The 19,785-nt window shown below is 34.3% G+C and overlaps 1 protein-coding gene and 3 non-coding genes across 4 annotated transcripts; 2 read left to right on the top strand and 2 right to left on the bottom strand.

The window, feature by feature from the left end:
• The first annotated feature begins 740 nt into the window (after positions 1-740).
• Positions 741-5,773, top strand: LOC132050484 (gamma-interferon-responsive lysosomal thiol protein-like). The gene is made up of 5 exons (XM_059441736.1): positions 741-1,185; positions 2,957-3,022; positions 3,159-3,299; positions 4,548-4,640; positions 5,290-5,773. Exons 1-5 carry the CDS (start codon positions 862-864, stop codon positions 5,500-5,502), a joined length of 837 nt encoding a protein of 278 aa, XP_059297719.1. The 5' UTR covers positions 741-861; the 3' UTR covers positions 5,503-5,773.
• Positions 5,774-6,623: 850 nt separating this feature from the next.
• Positions 6,624-6,705, top strand: TRNAS-CGA (transfer RNA serine (anticodon CGA)). Its single transcript has one exon. It is a non-coding gene; the product is annotated as a tRNA-Ser (tRNA).
• Positions 6,706-9,627: 2,922 nt separating this feature from the next.
• TRNAS-AGA (transfer RNA serine (anticodon AGA)) lies at positions 9,628-9,708 on the bottom strand. The gene has a single exon. It is a non-coding gene; the product is annotated as a tRNA-Ser (tRNA).
• Positions 9,709-10,694: 986 nt separating this feature from the next.
• TRNAR-CCU (transfer RNA arginine (anticodon CCU)) lies at positions 10,695-10,767 on the bottom strand. Its single transcript has one exon. It is a non-coding gene; the product is annotated as a tRNA-Arg (tRNA).
• Positions 10,768-19,785: the final 9,018 nt, after the last annotated feature.

Here is a 19,785-nt window from a genome sequence, read left to right as displayed (position 1 = left end):
TAATCTCGACATATTCGAAATAAAGTAATGCCTTGACTAATATTTCTTTATTCTTTGAATATGTTACAATTTGAGCTCAAAATATGTTACACTGCATGGACCTGTAGGCTCTAAATTATAACATATTCAAAGAATAAAGAAATATTAGTCAAGACATTAGTTATTTTAGTCTTTATTAGCTTAGTCGAGACATTACTTTATTTCGAATATGTTGAGATTTTTTCATAATTACTTTAGAACGTCGCACGAGTTATTAATAAACAATAATAAAAATTAAGATAACTAATTATCATTACAAAAATAATACCATACCTAAAAATTATTACCACAAAATCGCAAATTATCCACAAAAGAACTGAAAATATAAATAATTATTTCCACACGGCTAAAGTGGGGTGGTTTTGGCCCTACAACAAAAAACAACAAAATCGTATAATTCATTTTCCAATGTAGCATCAAATTGAGGGGCATACGTGGGTCCTGGAAGTGAAGAAAAAAGGATAAACCAAACAAATAAAAAATAAAGGAGCTCATAGAGTTTGATGGGAAAGGTACCTGTCAGCAAAAGGTAATTCCTATTGCGCACAAAATTAGTGCGCAATTGGTGTTAACTTCAATTGTAATTTTGTGCGCAAAAAATATTTCTATCACTTTTTAATTTAATGGGTTATTTTGATCCCAAGTCTCACTTTTTGAGTTATTTAAGTTGCCGACTCGGTCTAAATTAGCTTTTACATAAAATATAATCACGTGGAAAATTGTTTATTCATATAAAAGACAACTAGTAATCACATTATTCCATGAATTGTGTGTATAATTATTGTACATGCAAGTTGATCTTTTCTTGCTTTGGATATAATAATGATTCCATTAGCTCAAACTCCAGAAAGTCAAAAACCAATTTCCCCCCCTCAAATTCCTCATCTCAAAATGGGATTTTCTTTGCAAAAAAGTGTATCATTTTTCCTAGTTTGCTTCCTATGCTTTATCCAATTTTCTCCCATTTCTTGCAAGCAGAAAGTGACCTTGGCTTTATATTATGAAAGCCTCTGTCCTGGCTGTTCTAATTTCATTGTTAATTATTTACCTAAGATTTTCAAGAATGGGATAATTGATATTGTTGATCTTAAACTTGTTCCATGGGGCAATACAAAGATTCAAGCCAATAACACCTTCAAATGCCAGGTATTCCAATAATAGTCTTTTTTCTTTTCTATAACAGGAGTATTTAGTATTATTACCAGTTGTTCCTTTCGCTTCGATTATCTTTTTATCTTGCTGTTGTTTCTGCTTCTTTTTTCACCTTTCCTTGAGTTGGGGGTCTTCGGAAACAACCTCCCTACCTTCTGGAGGCGGACACAGGATTTTGACGCAGAGGGGCACCGATGACCACTGCCTTAATATACATATGTCACTTATTATGTGAAAGTTTGGCGTGCAACTCTTTAAAAACTTAATAATTATGCTAACTTATTAGTAAAGTAGTAGTATAAAGTATAAACTTTAAAATTGGAAGAAACGAAAATAGGTTTAGAACGGAAACAAAACAAACTCAAAAAAAAAAAAAAATGGAAATAAAGGTGCTTTAAAGAGAAGACTCGAACACAGGTGTCATATATGGACCTAGGGCTAAAGAGGCAATAAAATGCACCAAAGCAATAGATATATCTCAGGGGTCCTTTTAAATACATATACATTCCTTAAGGTATATACACTATATATGTACAGTGTATTCCTGAGGTTATGGGGGACACGTGACCCCCCTCCTACTAGGGTGGGTCCGCCCTTGCTACCTTCACAAGTAGGGGTTAGGTTAGCATATATTCTACTCTCCTCAGACTCCACTCGTGGGACTACCTTTGGGTATGTCGTTGTTGTTATGTATTGTGGTTGAAAAGAAACATAGTGAGTTAACTCGCACTAGGTGAAAAGGATTAAAAGCGGCAGACCCAGAATCTAAACTTGTAGGTTCTTCGTCGAGAGAGTGGCTTTACTTACTTTTATGCACGTACGTAGAAGGTTCGATCCTAAAACATTGGGTTCTGCCGAACTCACGAACCCATTGTTGGATTTGCCCACCGGAGCGACATCCATTTTTGAGGAGAAAATGACAAAAATGGTCTTTATGTTTGAGGGTAGGTTCAAAGTAGTCCCTTAAGTATGCTCTGAGCGGTTTAGGTTTTTAAGCTTGTCAAAAGTAAAAAAAAAAAAAAAAAAAAAAAAAAAAAAAGATATAAAAAGAATTAAAAAAAAAAAAAAGTTTGTCAAATGTTGACATTTTTGGTCTCAGTCAAGTATTTAACAATTTGTATTTGTTAATTGCGGAAAAATGAGCAAGAATTTAGCGGGACTAACATTTGGAGGCACAATTTTTGTAGTTTTTGCTATTTTCGATCTATTTCTAGAGTTTGGTGCAGCTTTTTGAGGTGTATTTCCGACTATTTTCTTTTGTGTCTAGTGCAGTTTTTTGTGTTTCATTTTTTTAGAATTTGATGGGACTTTCCTGATGTTTAAGAATAAATTATTTTTCCACAGTTCCGTCAAATCTAACGAACGTAAAGTGTTGACAGAGACCAAAAGTGTTAACCTTTGACAAAATTAAAGGACCAAAACCGCTTAGAGCATACTTAAGGACTACTTTAACGTACCCTCAAACATAAGCGAAAGTGATTTAACATATAATATATATACACACACACACTAAACAATATGCATCTGCCCAGTATAATTTTCCTCCGAAGGAGTGTCAATTGCACATATGTATACAGTTAGATCTCGAAACATTGGGTTCTGCCAAACTCGCAACCCATTGTTGGATTGTTGGATTTGCCCACTGGACCTACATCCATATTTGGGCTATACTTTGACTCACTTAAGTTATATTGTGGTTCTTATACATAAGAATAATATCAAGCACAGTTAAACATTTATGAAGTTCTGTTTGTTACTGTTGCAGCATGGTCCAGCTGAATGTTTACTGGACACTGTAGAGGCTTGTGCTATTGATGCCTGGCCAGATTTGGTAAGCTGCTAGTTAAAATTCCACTTTCTGGTCATCTGTATTTTTTGAGCAATTTACACATAATTCAGTTATGAAAGAAATGATTTCGTGACTATGCAAAATTGTAGTTGCATTTTTATGGGACATTTTGATGCAGAATGAACACTTTCCTTTCATTTACTGTGTGGAAAGTTTGATCTACAATGAGAATTATACCCAATGGGAAACATGTTTCGAAAAACTGAATTTGAAGGCAAAGCTCGTTACTGATTGTGTTTGCAGTGAGAGAGGGAAAGAGGTAAGTTCTCTTGATTGATTTCATTTTGGACTTTGGCAAATTTCAGATCTTTTGTTTCCCATTTTTGCACTATATGCTTATTAAATGTTGAATATAAGAATATGAAAAAGAGGAATTTCTTCGAACGAACTATTGTTCTGCAAGCAGATACACATTCCTGAACATACTAGCTAGCTTTGAAGAGGAGGAGAGTTATGAATCTATCTATACAAACAACAACAACAACATACCCAGTGAAATCCCACAAAATGGGGTCTGGGGAGGGTGGAGTGTACGCAGACCTTACTCCTACTTAGGGAGGTAGAGAGGTTGTTTCCGACATGAATCTATATATACAGAAGTAGATGAATTTTAAAGTGTTTTTTCACGAATATAAGGTTAAGTATACAGTCATAAACAAGAAAAGAAATAAAAGCAAAGTGAAGTAGTCTCTGTAATGTCTTGCTTCATTATCATAGTAATAGTTATGCCCTTCAATTTGTTGGGAAAAATAACACACCAAAAACAATGTTCACGGTAAATTATAGGAATAACAACGGATACCTCGATATGGTAATCAACGAGAATAAATGGAGAAACAAGGCCGTCAATATTTTAACATGGAAAACCGTTCTTAGTAGGGGAAAAAGTACGGTATAAGGTGACTTATGCCTTTTTTTGTGCCGTCTGATTGATCATCTGCTTCTCTGTTCTAAAGTTGATTGTTGAGGTCCAGCTCTTTTTTTTTTTTGGGTTATCCAAGTGGCTACTGGCTAATGATTTGAAATTTAGGTAAACAGATTCTTTGGGCTAGGGCCTAGGAGATGTGGCCGCTTGTTGGTGAAACTGTAACCCTATTCTCATGACTCATGGGAGTAAAATAAAGAGGGAAGGTGAATTATATTAATGAAGAAGTTCAAGATGAAAATGTTGACATAGTGGTACAAATACTTCAGAAATTTTTAATAAAAAAACAAAGTATTCCTCATTTCTTGCTATGCTGAGATCGAAAAGGATTTAAGCTATAGGCGGAGATTAATGAAATTATCTAGTGATAATTTGGATCCACAGTCCTCTGTCCTCAGCATCCATTTGTTTGGCTTGGTATCTGACAAAAATAAAATAATAGATTTGGAGCTTATGAGAAGCGAACTTGATATATAAAGAACTCTAATTGAACAAATTTTATTTAGTATGACTGTTTTCTTTCTTATGGTAGTAATATATCTTATGTAGTGTGAATTAATGTTACTTGAATCTTATGTGCAGCTTGAACTACGTTACGCGGCTGAGACAAGTGCCCTTCAACCTCCACATAAATATGTGCCATGGGTTGTTGTTGATGGCCAACCACTTTATGATGTCAGTTTCTTTCTCCTCTATATTTCAGAACTTGCATTGTTCATTATCTAGTGTTATAGTCCCTTCCTAGCATTGCCCTGGATAAATATTTCATTACTATAAGAAAGTGCCAGCAAAAATTACTACCAGAAATCGTCAATTTCCATTGGATTTGGCTCGTCGGTAACGTTTCCTACGACTTTTCCATCAAAAACCCCCGACTGACGAGACATTGTTTGGAGATTAACAATTTTAATTCATTTTACCTCTGAAATTTGCCTCTTGCTTTCAAGAGTTCCTCAAAAGTCTTTTCTATATCTCCGTGCTTCCCGGAATTTTGTTTTGTACGAGTTGTGGCTAACTTAAATGTCGTCCACACCCGGTGCCAAGGGGGGGGGGGGGGGGGGGATTGGAAGTTCTGTAGGTGATGGTCGTGATCACCAGTTATGGTGTCGCGTCAGACAATCCAAAGGCTCTGTTGCCTGAATCTTCAAAAATGCTGTAAGGTGCATGTTGGATCCTCCAAAAGTAGTGCATTATTGGAGGATCCAACACGGGTGCTGCAGTTTTTTTCAGTGAGTCTGAGCAACATAGTCCAAAGGAGTACTGTCAGGCCCGAAAAGTATTTTTCTTCTGGTGCGATGACAATGTTAATTTTTCATTGTTGCAGGACTACACGAACTTCATAAGCTACATATGCAAAGCTTACAAAGGAACTGCTCCAATCCCTGGTTGCAGCTCATCTACCAGTGTCATTAAAATGGGAAGGAAATTTAATCCTTTCTGTTTAAAGCAGTCAGCAATATCCGAGTCATCCACTATAAGTTCAACTATCACATCACGGGCAAGCCGTGCTAAGCTGGCTGCATCTGTATCTGCATAATATAGAGCTCCTTGATGCTGGTTCTTTTTATGAAATGATGAGTTGGTGCATGTATCTGTAAAATATTTATCATATTTGGATGATAATGAAGGTGTTCAGTTCTCTAATCAGCTGTTTATAGGAAATGTTGTAAATTGTAATATTATGAGAATCTGATATAAGTGGGATGTGGGAATAGAAAGTATATGGATATTTGTAAGTTGTCTACATGAAAGCAGCCAAGTCTTGAGACTGCATTTTAGCAACTATATAGAAGAATTCAAGATCTAAATTCAGTGACTTTAGAATGAGATAATCTTATTTTATATACAATTTAATCTTTTTTGCGTATATGTACATAGTTTAAGTTTAAGCAGAAGGTATAAATTCAGTTGAACCCATAAAACTGGTTCTAAATTCGACTTTTGAATATAAATATAGTTGTGGCTCTGTGTACAATGCGTTAAGAACCTAAAGCATGATTTGTGTATTATAGCCGTTCCATTCACCCTTGGTATGTGTTCAGATTATGTGTTATAGTGTAACATCAAGGTTTTCCTTGATGAAATAATCTTACAGTTTTTGTTACTCCAAATTGATCTAAATGTTTTCCTCTTCGAATGGTTAATGACATGCATATTGATAAACAAACTTCATCTTCTTTATGACTACAATTTTTTTTGGTTCGCACTCGGTTTCTGATATTCATTTTATAACTCGATTAATTTGGATTCGCGTCGAAAATTCTCACTTTGTGGTAAAATGTTCCCTACCAAAGGCAATCCTCTTATTAAAAATAGAAGAATATTTATCACTCCACCTATGACTTTACAATCATTCTAACTTTAGTTCCATACTACATGTTTCAACGACCAATATATTTAATACTCGAAAATTACCTTTTTTTTTTTTAAAAAAAAAAACATTATCTTGTGTCTATCCTTCCGACCTTCACATTTCACCATTGTTATCAGTTACCTACTTTAATATCTGACAAATTACCAAAACTTGGTTGTGTCGAATATATCTAGACCATTCCTTTTTCCCTTGAAATCCTTAGCAAATCACAGATATGTGACTCGAGGCTTAATTGTCAACTAATTTTCGTTAATATAATTATGAAGGAGATTAGGCAAAACCAAGTCGATATGTCCGAGTGGTTAAGGAGACAGACTCGAAATCTGTTGGGCTTTGCCTGCGCAGGTTCGAATCCTGCTGTCGACGATTCATTTTATTGTTTTTCCATTTTTCTCCCAGCTATGTTTTTCGCCAAGTTTTTGGAAGTCAAAAGTGTTTTTTGAAAAAGAAAAATTAAACATTTTAAAGAGTTAAGGTGTTTGACAAAATTTGTAGAAACAAAACAGTAGCATAACTTTTTTCAGAGTTTTTTGAAAACTTGACTACACACAAATTGCTGAACTTGTGAAAGTAATCCCTCCGTCCCATAATAAGTGTAAAAGCTTAAAAACAGCGCGTATTAAAGAAATCGATAATGTAATGTGAAATTTACTAAATTACCCCTATATAATAAAAATAAATTACTTTTTCCTCTTGATTAGAGCGTCATGCTTGAAACCTTTCGACATTAGAATCAACAATATCATCCAATTCTTATGTGGCATAGCTTTCCAATCATCATTTAGATGTTACTTTAACTTGTCAGTTTTAGTCTAAAGTACGATTGGAAAAACTAACCAATTTGTGTCTTGGTTTTCTAAAATAACTTATTATGAGATAATTTTTTTTGGTTAAGGTGTAGCTTATTATGGAATAGAGAGAGTACTTCTTTTAAAAGTATATTTTTAGAAATGAGGAAATTTTGGAAGTTTATGATCGTTTCCATTCATTCCTATACGGAAGCAGTTAGCCATGAAAAGAAATTTCAAACACATGAAACATTTTTTTAACCTAAGGAGATCTTTTGAGTTTTTTTTTGTGTGTGTGTGTGTGGCGGTGGGGTTGGGGGGGCGGGGGGGCGCTCTATTTTTCTCATCTTCCTGGAGAGGAGTTGTGATTATTGTATTTGTTCTATTTCTTCTCATGAATTCCAGGACAATAAATCATATGCTTTTATTAAAGCTACATTAATAAAAATGAGATTCAAACTGCTAGTAATTCATTATAAGTGCACTAAACAATTTTAAGTCCATCAGTCCATGGCTCCAAAAGCAAGAAACCTTCGAAACCCATTGACCTTGACTTGAAAAAAAAATAAAAAATAAATAACCTTTGACACAATTAGCCAAAAAACTTCAATCACCAGGTAACTTAAGGCCTCATTTGTTTGCATTTATTGGATATCTGAATCTGAATGGTTCGGACGTGGGTCGTTAAGTGCATTTATTTACATTAAGATCAAGCTTATTGGGTACGAATAGGTCTTAATGATGAAGATGTGAACCAAGTCTTAATATCGTTAAGAGGTATTTTTGTATGGAACTTTTCTATCGTCGAGGCTCAACCCCAACCCTGACCCTCGACCTCAACCCCCACCCCCGCCCGGCTCTCCACTCCAACCCCGCCCATCCCTCAACCCCACCCCACCACCTACCCACCTTCCACTCCAACCCCTCGCTCTCCACCACCCCCACCCCACCACCAACCCCAATCCCACCTCACACCACCCACCCCCACTCTCCACCACCAATCCCTACTCCACACCACCCACCCCTCCTTCCCACCACCAACCCCCCCCACTCCCCACCAACCCCACCATGACCCCTACCCCACACCACCCGCCCCCCTCCCACCACCAATCCCACCCCAACTACCTCCTACCTGCCACCCCAACTACCCACTCACTACCCACCATGACTACAAAACATCTCCACCATTACTAGTGAATATAAATGTTTCATTTTTTTTTTATCAAATAATATTTTTTTATTAAATTTGTATTTATTTTCTACTATTTAGTTACTTTTTAATTTGAATTGTATATTTATTATGTTTAAATAAATACATTATGCACATTCAGATATTGAAAAACAAACAGTCTTAATTATTCATTGTTCAGACCTAAAGACAATATCTTAATCATTCAGATGTGCATTCAGATTCAGACGTCTTAATCTTAATGAAAACAAATGAGGCCTAGTTCACAAAGCTTAAATAACCAAATGTCAAACATTTATTTCCTCTTTTTTTCGTAAAATTGCCATAGGTCTATCCTTAGAACGTAATCATTCAAAAATGTTACTACTTACTATGTTATCGGATAAAGCAGTATAACAATTTATTAAAAACATATACCTAGAGTTTTACAGTTTATAAGCATATATAAATTAACTAAATATTGTTGCCTTATTATGTTTCAAGTTAGTAAACAACTTTTAATTGCAAAAGAAGAAAAAGTCAAAACCACCCTTGCAAACATATAGTGAAGCAGTGGCAAGTTCATAACATGTTTGGCAAGCTTCTAAAATCAGTTTATTCTGAAAAGTGATTTTTTGAGAAAAGAGTTTTTTCAAAGTGTTTTTTGAAAATACTTTTGAAAAATAGTTTATATTTCAAGTAATGTTTTTGAGCGAATTAGTATTTGACCAAGCTTTTAAAAAGTGCTTCTAAGTATATTTTTCTCAAAAGTGCTTTTGGGCAGAATCTATTTTTTTTAGCTTATAAAAATAACTTCTGCTACTCCTTAGAAGCACTTATTTTCTTCAAAAAGTTTGGCCAAATATCTCACTTTTTAAAAATAAACGCTTGTTCGGAAAAATTAAGCACTTTTTGAAGGAAAAAAAAAGCTTGGCCAAACAGACTATCAAAGTGAAAATTAAGAATTCATGCAACCGCATTGTAAAAATCTATAAACTTTAAAGAATTAGTAAAATCTACCATATGAAATTGAGGATAGTTAGCTTCAAAAAGATAAAATTTAACATAGACAAAAGGTCCGTGGACTTATTTTCTTCAAAAAGTTTGGCCAAATATCTCACTTTTTTAAAATAAACGCTTGTTCGGAAAAATTAAGCACTTTTTGAAGGAAAAAAAAAAAAGCTTGGCCAAATAGACTATCAAAGTGAAAATTAAGAATTCATGCAACCTCATTGTAAAAATCTATAAACTTTAAAGAATTAGTAAAATCTACCATATGAAATTGAGGATAGTTAGCTTCAAAAAGATAAAATTTAACATAGACAAAAGGTCCTTGGACGGCAGGTTCGAACCTGCGCGGGCAAAGCCCACATGATTTCTAGTCATGCCCGATAACCACTCCGGCACGTCCACTGGATGAAACTTTAAGGCTCAATAATTTAGATTTCTCACTACACGTTTGGATTGCTTATAAAATTTTTTTTGAGTGTAGGGCTAAAGCCATTTTTGTGCTTAAAAACTAATTAATTTAGCCTTATAAGTTGAAAACAACAGAAAAAAAATAAGTTCTCACTGCTAAAGTATTTCATTAGGTGAGTAGCATTTAAAGCAAAAGTTAGAAATATGAAAAAACGTAAATTATGCAAGAACTTAAACTTGAATATTTCAATTCTTATGGAGATCTGTCCTAACTATATCGTATGCATATATCAATTACATGTTAGTGGCTTAGTGTTGAATTTCGGAAAACTTGACCTCGCTTACCTTTGAGGTAAGGGTAAGATCCGCGTATCTTTTCTTTTACCCCTATGCGTACCGTATTATGAGATTTCACTGGGTATGTTGTTGTTGTTGACTTAGTGTTGAATTTCGGAATCATCACTTGGGTTAAAGTTGTTGCACAAAGAAGGAGATTAACTAAAAGGGAAGACATAGCAAGAGGTAGGAGACAATAAAACACATGTAGTGCCAGTGAAGGCTATATGCTCTATATAGGTGGTTGACGGAAGAATATGAGTTACAGTAATTGGGAAGGGGATAGTACTTTTTTCTTTTTTTAATTTGTTAAGATCACAATTGAGCCAAATCAAATGTATCTTAGGCCATAAAACAGTGACATATATAAAAGATTGCGTTTATGATGTCATATATAGTTCAAGTTGAAGATAGTAAATGTACTCTTACGCATACTAACTTAAATATAGATGAAAATGCCTGCAAATTAAGAACATTTCTAAAATTTCTATTGGATGATAAAACTAAGATTTCATTTCTATTCTTTTGACAATAAAACAACTAAGACCTACGTATAGCCAAGAGAATTTATAGGGGATTAAGATTTAAACGTCCGTACAGGCCACAGCAATGGATAAAATGAAAGGAAATTAAAAAAGGACCAACGCGTCAGGTAGGGGTCGAACCTACGACCTTCTGCTTAGGAAACAGACGCTCTATCCACTGAGCTACAGACGCTCTATGTCTTTACGTTTCCACTTTGTTGTATGTTACTGTATTGGTTTTGTACTCGGTTTCCATACCTACTTTTGGTCTAATTGGGTTCGCGACAAGAAGTTTCACGTTGTGGGGTAAAACACTTCTACCAAAAATAAATCAATTACCAAGACTTGAATTCTTGATAAAGTTTATAATGACACGGGCCAAATTTATCCTTGTATTATGCGAAAATGATTAACTTTATCCTTCGTTATACTATACATACAGAAGTACCCCCGCCATTACCTAAATGGTTTAACTATACCCTTGCTCTGTTAGGAATGTTTAAGGTGGACCTCCAATTCCACGTGGCATTGTTATTTGGTTGAAGTGAATAAGATGTGGCATGCCACGTAACCACCCAAGCCCATTTTACCCCATCCCCTTCACGTCTTCTTCCACCACTATCATCTCCTCCATCAACCACCATTATTACCATCAACACCACCATCACCAACTCAAAGTAGGATAACGGAGGATTGTATTTCATGTTTTGTTCCAATTTCATTACAATTTGAAAACGAGTGCATACATATCTATTATGCTCAACTCGAGCTACCTAATAATTCAAAGAGAAGATCAAGCTATCAAAAATATCTCAAGCAAGATCAAATTCTGTAATTATTAAAGAAACTAGATAATTTAAGCCCATTTTTTTGCGCGGAGTGCCCTTCTTTTGGGGTGGTCTTTAAATTTTGCCCTCGTATTTGAAATCTTTAAAATTTGCCCCATTTATCCACATGGGATTCCGAGGTTCGAACCCGCGCCGATAAAATTTTAAAAAAAATTCGCAAGGCGAGTTTAAATTTAGCTATCTGGGACCGGCGTACTTTTGTTAAGGAATTACAAAGTTATGCGGACCGACATACTTATGCTGTGCGAGACTTGGCGTAAGTATGCGGTCAAGATAACTTTCGATAATTCTTCGCACAAAGTTATCGCCGGGTCCGGCATAAAAGTTTGCCCATTAAAAGTATGCCCCACCGGCATAACTTTGTGAAGGAATATCAAAGTTATCGGGACCACATACTTATGCCAAGTGCCGCCCGTAAGGCATAAGTATTCAAGAAAAAGTCGATTCTTCACATAATTTTTAACTACGTACCCGTCCCTAATTAAAATAAACGGAATCCAAACTTAACAATATTAACACATACGCACGATTGACAACCTCATCATGAATTGCATTTGCACCGTACGTCACCATTTCCTTTGACAAGAAAGCATGTTTATTCTCGCGAAAGTAAATCTTAGATAAAGCCAAAGACAATAATTACGGTGTAAGTAAGCTAGCTATAGATGGTCGGTCGAAGCAATTCGAATGCTATATCATGATATCGAAACTTTAGGTCCTCCACGTGATACACCTAGCAAGCTTCCACAAGAATGATGAATATTTTGAACCACTTTGCGGGATAGCTGGTAACAAAACATGCTATGACTTATCACTCAAATATTTATTTACATTGTTGTTAGGACGGCATAACTTTGATAATTCCTTCACAAAGTTATCTGGCCGGTGGGGGCATACTTTTAATGGGCAAACTTTTATCTGGGATCCGCATAACTTTGTGAAGGAATTATCAAAGTTATACCGGACCGGCATACTTATGCCAAGTACGCCAACGAGGCATAAGTATTAGGGTCGGCATAACTTTGGTAATTCCTTCACAAGTGTATGCCGTTGGCGGCATAGCGAAATTTAAGCGCTCTTGCGAATTTTTTTTTAAAATTTTGACCGCGCGGGTTCGAACTTGGAACCTATGGGTGTTAGCCAGAAGGGCAAAATTTAAACATTTCAAATATGAGGGGCAAAATTTAAAGACCACCCCAAAAGAAGGGCAATTCTGCGAATTGCCCATTTAAGCCCGTGCTTGGACGGGTCCAATATGACTAATTACATTTAGTTAGATAAATTGCATATAGAGTAATCTTAAAAGTTTCCCTTGTTTTTTTTTTTTTTTTAGGAATATTGAGAGAGAAAATGAACATATAAAGTTCACAAGAAAATCGTGTAGCTATTAAAGTAATAAAGTGTCTTTAATCCTATAATTTTGTCAAGTATTATTAGTATCAAGTATGATAACATATGTTTTTAAGTTGTAAGACACTAAAAATCTAACATTCAATTTTCTCCTTATCATCGTGTAATCACACAAAGGTCATTCATTTCAATTTCTCGCTCACAAGTTGATTTATCACCAAAAAAAAAAAAAAATGCATCTCATTATTGAATGAAGCTAAGAATGTAATTTGTCTTAATTAACTAATAGATGGAAAAATATTAGCATGATAGGATATTTGTTTTTTATTCTTTTTTGGCGGGAAAATGATACATGCGTAGTGGTCTAGCCACATAGAGCGAAGAATGGTCAATTGAACACTCTTCATCGAAAAATATATAAAAAGTTATATTGTGTGTATAAGTAAAACAAACAATTTTTTTTTATACATATATACTAAACCTTGAACATCGTTGAAGAAATTTATCACTTGGTCACTTAATTTAATTAGTTGTATCATTTATGTCAATGTAATGAAAATACTACATACATTTTCAAGTCAAGCGTATTTTCTTTGAACTTTCATATCTAGATTCAATTTTAAATTCTTTTACTAATTTTTTTTGTGTTTACTATTTATAGATACATATTAAATTAATAAAAATCAAATATTCTTTGCCCAGAGAGTAAAAGATGAAAGATTGGATTTTTTTGTTATTCCAAAAAATATTTTATTAATGTTAACTGGTTACTTAGTAGGTGTTTGGCCATGAAAATCAAATATTTTTCACTTTATTTGATATTTTGGAGTTGGAGTTGAAGATGGAGTCGTGTTTGGTTATAGTTTTTGCAAAGAATATTTAGTAGTTTGAATGTATTGAAAGTGAAAAAAGTGAAAACAAGTTTTTTGGTGTTTTTCAGTTGTATTTGGAATTTCCATGGCCAAACGTTAATTTTCAAATAAAGTGAAAATGGAAATTCCAAACGTTAATTTTCAAATAAAGTGAAAATGTTTTCCGAAAAAAAGTGAAATTTTTTCCATGGCCAAATGTTAATTTCCAAATAAAATGCATAATTTTCATGAAAAAAAGTGAAAAATTTCCAAATAATTAATTTCTCAAACTAAAATTATGCATATTTTGTTCTTTAACGTATTTTTCAATATAATTATCCGCTTAAATTCGTCTGCTTCTCCAATTGCCAAAACGTATATGTTCAAAACATGGCCAATAAAATAGTTAGCGTCCTATATCCAAAACTTTATCTTTGGTCATGAACTTATAGCTTGTGAAAACTCAAAATTCTCATTTTCACGAAATTTCTTAAGTATTTTTAAAGTAAATAAATTTGCATAACTGATTAAATTTAATTAATTTAGAAGTCTAAAAGATATTATATTGTTAGTTTATGTAAATTGGACTCAGAACGTATTTATTATTTTTATCAAACTTTGATTCAGTAAATTTTAGAAATAAATCAAACTTATATTAATTCATATATTTAGATCAAATCTTAAAGGTTTAAACTGTCACGCTCCGAACCTAGGCCTGGACGTAACACGGCATCCAAGCGCCCGATCGTATGTGACCGAGCGAACAAGAACATTTGGTGCCGAATCAACACGTGATATCAAAACATAGCCGAATACGGAAAGCAACGAAACACGTCGATTTACTAAAGGTCTGACTGAAATCATAATGAGGAAATACTTAGATAATTTGAACATATCTGAAAGTAGCCAACATGGCTAAACCAAAACAACTGAACGACTGAGTATAGATGTCTACAAGGCTAACATAACAAATATACGACGTCCGGATTGTGTATGAAGCCCTACAATAATACAAAAAGGTAAAGTTCAGAAATTGTAAGAACCGCATGACCGATATCGCCCGAAGGAAATTGAGGCTCGCGCGATAGGCGATACGAACCCTCACAAGTAGCCGGATCGTCGGCTTTGTATAAATCGTTACCGTATCGCGAGATACGGGGCCCCAACTAAATAAAAGGGACATCGACATTTGAATTGTACTCGGTATGTAAAGCAAATCGAAGCAATAAAATGCGGGCCGAAATCGAAAATCGAACTAAACAGAAAGCAAGAAGGTCGAAGTACTCCACAATTCGGATGAAGAATCACTCCGTAAAATCGTAAATATAATCGTGGCCTGTGGCCCAAATAATGTGCACAAAAGCGTGGCCTCGTGCCTGCCAATACATATGCATAAATCGCGGCAGCTGTGGCCCAAAAATACGATATGCAAGTGTTCGCATTAACAATTTACAAGACCGAAATCGGCTATACCGATAGTATGATACTCGTTTTCGATTAAGGGACTCATGCACAATCGGTTATACACCGACCGAGACTGTTGTGATAACAATGCATAAGTCTATAAAGATTACGTGCCGAGTTCATGATGTTCAAAGTGACAACCATGAACGACCTACGTAGAATCGCAACCCTAGAAGATAACAGCTTTCGATATCATATCATGAAACTAGGGCTAAACTATATTCGAGTCAAATTACGACAAGTATGAAGTATGAGGCGTAGGGAGAATCATTAATATTCTAACGTAGATAGTTAGCCTCACATACCTTAATTCCGGCCTTTGAGCGTAATACAATGTTCGTCAACCCTTTCAACTTTGATTTATATCAATACAAGTCAAAGGAAATCTATATTAGCAATAATATCCATGCTTTGGTCATCTAAGCATTTTATCAAACACTTAGTGGGCATAAAGCTCACAATCTCCATTAATGGTGTTTCTTCACCCAATTCCCATTCTATTACTTCTAGGTGATTCTACAATCTCAATTAGGTGTAATTAATATCATCCTCTATCAGCCATATGATTATAACAATCTCAAGTCAACAATCCAAAACCCTACTATAGTTTGTGTAATTCTCTTTACTAAACCCATTTACTATTCTCCCAGAACTCATCAATTCACTATTATGAATGATTAGAGTATAGAAACTATCACTTTTTTGACGTTCAATCTCTTGAATTCGAGTTCTAGGGTTTCCACGCCCAACAATAATGTTTCACTCACAACTCTATCGATTAGAAGGGTTTACTCAAGTTAGACAGAGATTAGGGACTTGAATTCAACCTAGAATCGTGATAAAACTTACCTTGGAGGGTTCTTGAGGCTTGGAACTTGTTCCCTCTGACTTTAGGGTGATTTTTCGTGACTAGGGGTGTTAGGGAAATAAACCCCAAGCTTAAATATAGCTTAAACGCAAAATCCCTACTTTTGACCAGAAACCCGACCCGTTATGCAATGGACCCGCGACGCACCTACAGCGCACGACCCCCTGCAGGTCAATATTCAGAGAGGGTGTTTTTTTGCGATCGGCCCGCTCCCTCACGCGCCCTGAAAAGCGACGTGTGTCGGTTCTGTGAAGTGTTCGGTAAAATGGACATAACTTCTTGTACAGAGCTCTGTTTGGGCTCCACAATATACCGTTGGAAAGCTATTTCAAAGGGATACAACTTTTGTGTTTTAAGTTTCCTCAAATTCTCAACGGATTTTCACTAAATTGGACTGGAAGGCAGACGTATCGAAAACTTAGGCTATTCTAGAATTTTAAGCGCCTTACTATTAGCCATATTGAGACGATCATATATCCTTGCTCCGATCTCGATTGGCGCGGTCTTATATGGTTGGAAAGGTATTTCTACTTACTACAACTTTCATTAAGGGTAATTTCCCAATTTCCCAACTAATCAAGGAGTCATGGTACGAAATAGCTTATCAATCATTTTCGCAAAACGTTCAAACCTTCGCTTTTTCCACTAAAACTCTTAATGATACGGATAGCCTAACTTGCTTGCAGATTAAGATACGGGATGTAACATAAACGACACAAAATTCAAATGTATTTTCTATTTAAATAAAAAACTACGTTCTTTAAAATTTCAGTGAATATACTCGTTGTTTCCTTTAATTGGAAATAGCAAAAACAGAAGTATTAATATGATGTCGTGCTTATGTAAGAAAAAAAGAAATTGAATTGGTCTTAAATGCTAATTTTACAACTTATATACCGGTCTGATCCAGGAGGAAAAAAAAAGTAATTTTCTGATAATCTTCCTAAGGCAAGCAATATAGTAGGGCCCACATTTTTTGAAATATGCATTCACACATGTGGCATTGAGTAAAGGAAAGCTCTGCAACTTGAGGGGTATGCCTGAAATTAAATCAAAGTTGCCTGGTTTTTTAGTGAACCTGACGCTCTTACTGCACAATGTACAACTACTCTATGCTGATATTTTTCCGAATTGTCTCTTTTACCCACTTTTCGCATACAGACATTTCAACATAAAATTCGATATCACATTTCAGTTGCACCCCACTCCACCATCTCACAGGTAAAGCTAGCATTAACATATACATGCACTGATGCAACAAAACTAATTTCAACACTGAAATTCAGAATTAAACCCTGATGTCACTATTTTTAAAAAAAATATATTTTTGATGAAGATTAAACAAAATTTGAGCAATGAAAGTGCTTAGGCTAAAGTGGAAGACCCAGAAGAGAATAACTTCAGAGAATGGAAGTCTTATTCTGAAAGCTATGGAATATATGAAGGGCTGGATTTGTTTATTTTTCTCAGGACCTCTGATTCTAGAATTTTTTTATGTATTTGTGTACGTGAGATAGCCTCGCGGAGAGAGAGTATTTGACAAATTCAATAATAAAATTTAAATGAAATATCGATGTAAATGACTGAAATGCCCTTGTCAATCAAGGTGCAGCATGATTCAAAACTTTTATGTCATTGGTATGAAGCATGTAGCACTACAAAAATTGCTCAAACAATGTTTATATATACTATTCTTTTGCAGAACACCTACGGTGCAAAATAATGCATTTTTCTATGGTATACTTACTTCACCCATAACTTTTAAGAGTGAAAAAGATCTAAACGAAGATAGTTCACCACTTGTTGCACATAAATTAACCTGGAATCTTTCTTATAAAAAAATTTCAACAATATCACGCTAAATGTGAGTTTGTAACTCTATATTATATTACAACAGTGACCTAAGTAATGTCTTGGTTCTTTCACGAAGCACACCTAAATTTTGTTTTGAAAGGTTTATAATATAGTATATATATATTTGGCAACTTCAATTTTGAATGGTCATGGGGTTATTCCTTTTAGCCCAAGTTTTGGAACGGGTCATGGCACACCGCCCTATGCAGGCATGACATTGACCATATGCAAAATTACCGTTCCATTTTATAATATATACTTTCCATCTTAATAAAAGCATATTGAGTTCAAATATGATGTTATCTTTTTGTGTGATTACAAACATTATTTTTAAATTTTTAGAAAATAAAAAATTACATAATTAAAAATTGCATGGAATATTATAAATAACATCTTTCACTGTTAAAAATATTTCTAAAAATATTGTATATATTGATAGTCAACTAATTTTAACTATGTGATTACAAATTAGTTACTCCTCCTGTTTCAATTTATGTGATACTTTTCGTTTTCCGAGATACAAACTGCATGAATTTTGATATATGTTTTCACCAAATTCATATGAGAAAAGTTGCAACTTATAGTACTTTTCATGCAGTTCAAATATATAAATTTTAATCTTAAAATATTAAGTTAATCTAATCCAATTTAGCTTTAATATTTAATCAAATTAACTCTCAAAAAATAAAAAATATCACATAAATTTGAAAAGAGGGAGTACTATTTATATCAAATTACAAATTAATACTGATCAAAATATTAATTATAGCAACCTAATAAGTAATCTGATTATGTATTATATCGTGTGAAAACTTAAACTCTTACGAGTACTATTTAGAATGTCAATAGTTTTTTAATTATGGGTTTTAAATTTTTTTAATTATAAAAAGATATTCCCTCCATTTCAATTTACGTGAACATATTTCTTTATTAATATGTGCAAAAAAGAATGACCCATTTCTATATTTAGAAACAATTTATCTTTATGCAATGATTTATAGCCACACAAAGTATATGTGATTCATTAATACCACAAGTTTAAAAGTCTTCTCTTCTTTTTTAAATCCCGTATCCAATCAAATTGGTTCACATAAATTGAAACGGAAGAAATATTATTTATACACCCTTTGTCCAGTATAATACGAAGGACTCAAAGCACGATTGTCAAAACACCAAATCCGCGCGAATTTATATATTAAAACATTTATCTTTGAAAGAAAAATATATATTTTAAAAACTATTAAGAAGTAATCACAACACTTATTAGGAGTAATTCACAATATTTAGAAAATTTTAGAAAATTTTCTGCTCAAAGAAATAGTTTGTAAAATGAAACGTTATGGTAACATTTTCACAAAAAATGTGGTGCACCGGATGAAGCTGCTCCTTCCTTAATTAGAGACCTCGGGTTTGAGCCCTAGATATGAAAAAATCCTTGGTAGGGAGTGCTTCTCCCGAATGGCACCCTATGTTGCATGAATCCAGATATAGTCCGGCTCCAATGTAGGTACCGAACACCAGATGGAAGAAAAAAACATTTTTACGTGATATTATATGCTTTTGACATTTATATTTTTATATATATCTGAGATTTTTTGATTTTGTCAATTTATGTATCTTTGGTAGTTAGGGATGGGCATGGTACGATATTTGAAACTTCCATACATAATTTCGGTTTCTAAAAATACTATATTATTACCGCACCAAATTAATTCTGTATGATTCGATATTTTTTTTATGAATACCGCATTGAATACCACACTTAAAATACATACCAAATACTATACTAAATATTATAATACCGAAATCGCAATATAAAAAATTTGAATTTCAGTTATATGCATACCACCCCGCCCCCCCCCCCCCCCCCCCCCCCCCCCCCCCAATGGTAGTTTCTAGAACTAGTAAACCCCCCCCCCCCCCCAAAAAAAAAAAAAAAAAAAAAAAAAAAAAAAGAGGAAGGCCAAAAAAGAAAC

Source organism: Lycium ferocissimum, chromosome 3 (genome assembly GCF_029784015.1).
Source record: "Lycium ferocissimum isolate CSIRO_LF1 chromosome 3, AGI_CSIRO_Lferr_CH_V1, whole genome shotgun sequence".
NCBI classification, from domain to species: domain Eukaryota; kingdom Viridiplantae; phylum Streptophyta; class Magnoliopsida; order Solanales; family Solanaceae; genus Lycium; species Lycium ferocissimum.
Note: the sequence above shows the minus strand (reverse complement) of the source record. Positions and strands in the feature narration are given on the sequence as shown.

Coding starts and splice junctions, on each gene's coding strand:
- LOC132050484 (XM_059441736.1), top strand. CDS start 862: ATGATTCCATTAGCTCAAACTCCAGAAAGTCAAAAACCAATTTCCCCC. Junction 1,186..2,956: donor ATAACACCTTCAAATGCCAG/GTATTCCAATAA, acceptor TTACTGTTGCAG/CATGGTCCAGCTGAATGTTT. Junction 3,023..3,158: donor TTGATGCCTGGCCAGATTTG/GTAAGCTGCTAG, acceptor ATTTTGATGCAG/AATGAACACTTTCCTTTCAT.